Source organism: Chlorella variabilis, assembly GCF_000147415.1.
Source record: "Chlorella variabilis unplaced genomic scaffold CHLNCscaffold_15, whole genome shotgun sequence".
NCBI lineage: Eukaryota > Viridiplantae > Chlorophyta > Trebouxiophyceae > Chlorellales > Chlorellaceae > Chlorella > Chlorella variabilis.
Window position 1 is genome coordinate 273,170 of NW_005435073.1, and position 868 is coordinate 274,037.

The following is an 868-nucleotide window of genomic DNA, read 5'->3' on the forward strand; positions in this document are numbered from 1 at the left end:
GACCCGCTCGCCGCCCATAGCTGCAGGTTGCTCACAAAGCGTGCAACCTGCAAGGTCCAGTAGGCGGGCAGCGGCAGCTGCCCCGTCTCTGCCAGCACAATGAGGGCTGGGGTGCTGTCCCGCACACCCAGCAGCCCTCGCAGGTACTCCAGCTGTACCCGCTCGCATGCCGTCCTGCCCTGCAGAATCAGCTGCGGCGCCCAGATCTCTGCCCCGTACGACAACGTCGGCAGGACGTAAGACTTGAACGCACGCATGCTGAGCAGGGGGTCCTGCAACCCATTCTCGGCCAGGCGGCGACGCAGCAGGTGCATCGCGCGCCGCCCAGCCTCCGCCCGATACGATGCCGCCGAGGCAAAGGCCTGCCGGCAGTGCAGGTGCACGCCGAGGTATCTGAAGGTGGGGACGGTTTCCACCTCATTGCCGCCGTAGCGGAACCGCTCCTCCGTGGCAGCAGCCCTGCCAGTGGTGTACACTACCACCTGGGTCTTTTTGGTGTTAACCGTCAGGCCCCAGGCGGCACAGTAGCTCTCAAGGTAACCAAGCTGGAAACGCAGGCCTGCTGGCGTGGTGGCCAGCAAGGCCTGGTCATCAGCGTAAAATAATGGCGGCACGCACTCCGCCATTATTTCGAAAAAGTAAAATTTGTGGGTTGGGAATTGGGGTGGCAGGGGAGCTGTTCTGCTGTCACACAGCTCAGCACAGCATACCAAAACGTGGGGAGAGCCTCCACACGCCTCACTTCCCGGTTTTAACGTCTAGCGTTAGACGAGCGGTTGATATCATCGATCTGCCTTACGCACAAAGCGCTGTGTCCCCCACTGGTTGTATGGCGTTGGGGGTGGGGGTGGGGGGGGAGGGGGGGGGG

General features: G+C 62.7%; 1 protein-coding gene across 1 annotated transcript in view; it reads right to left on the reverse strand.

Moving 5' to 3' along the window:
• The window catches only part of CHLNCDRAFT_135985 (hypothetical protein), a gene marked incomplete at both ends in the record, with an annotated part of 1,691 nt that extends 1,065 nt beyond the window's left edge, over positions 1–626 (reverse strand). The window contains one exon of the mRNA XM_005846034.1: positions 4–626. Coding sequence (XP_005846096.1) covers positions 4–626 — 623 coding nt within the window. The remainder of the gene's footprint in view (positions 1–3) is intronic.
• Positions 627–868: the final 242 nt, after the last annotated feature.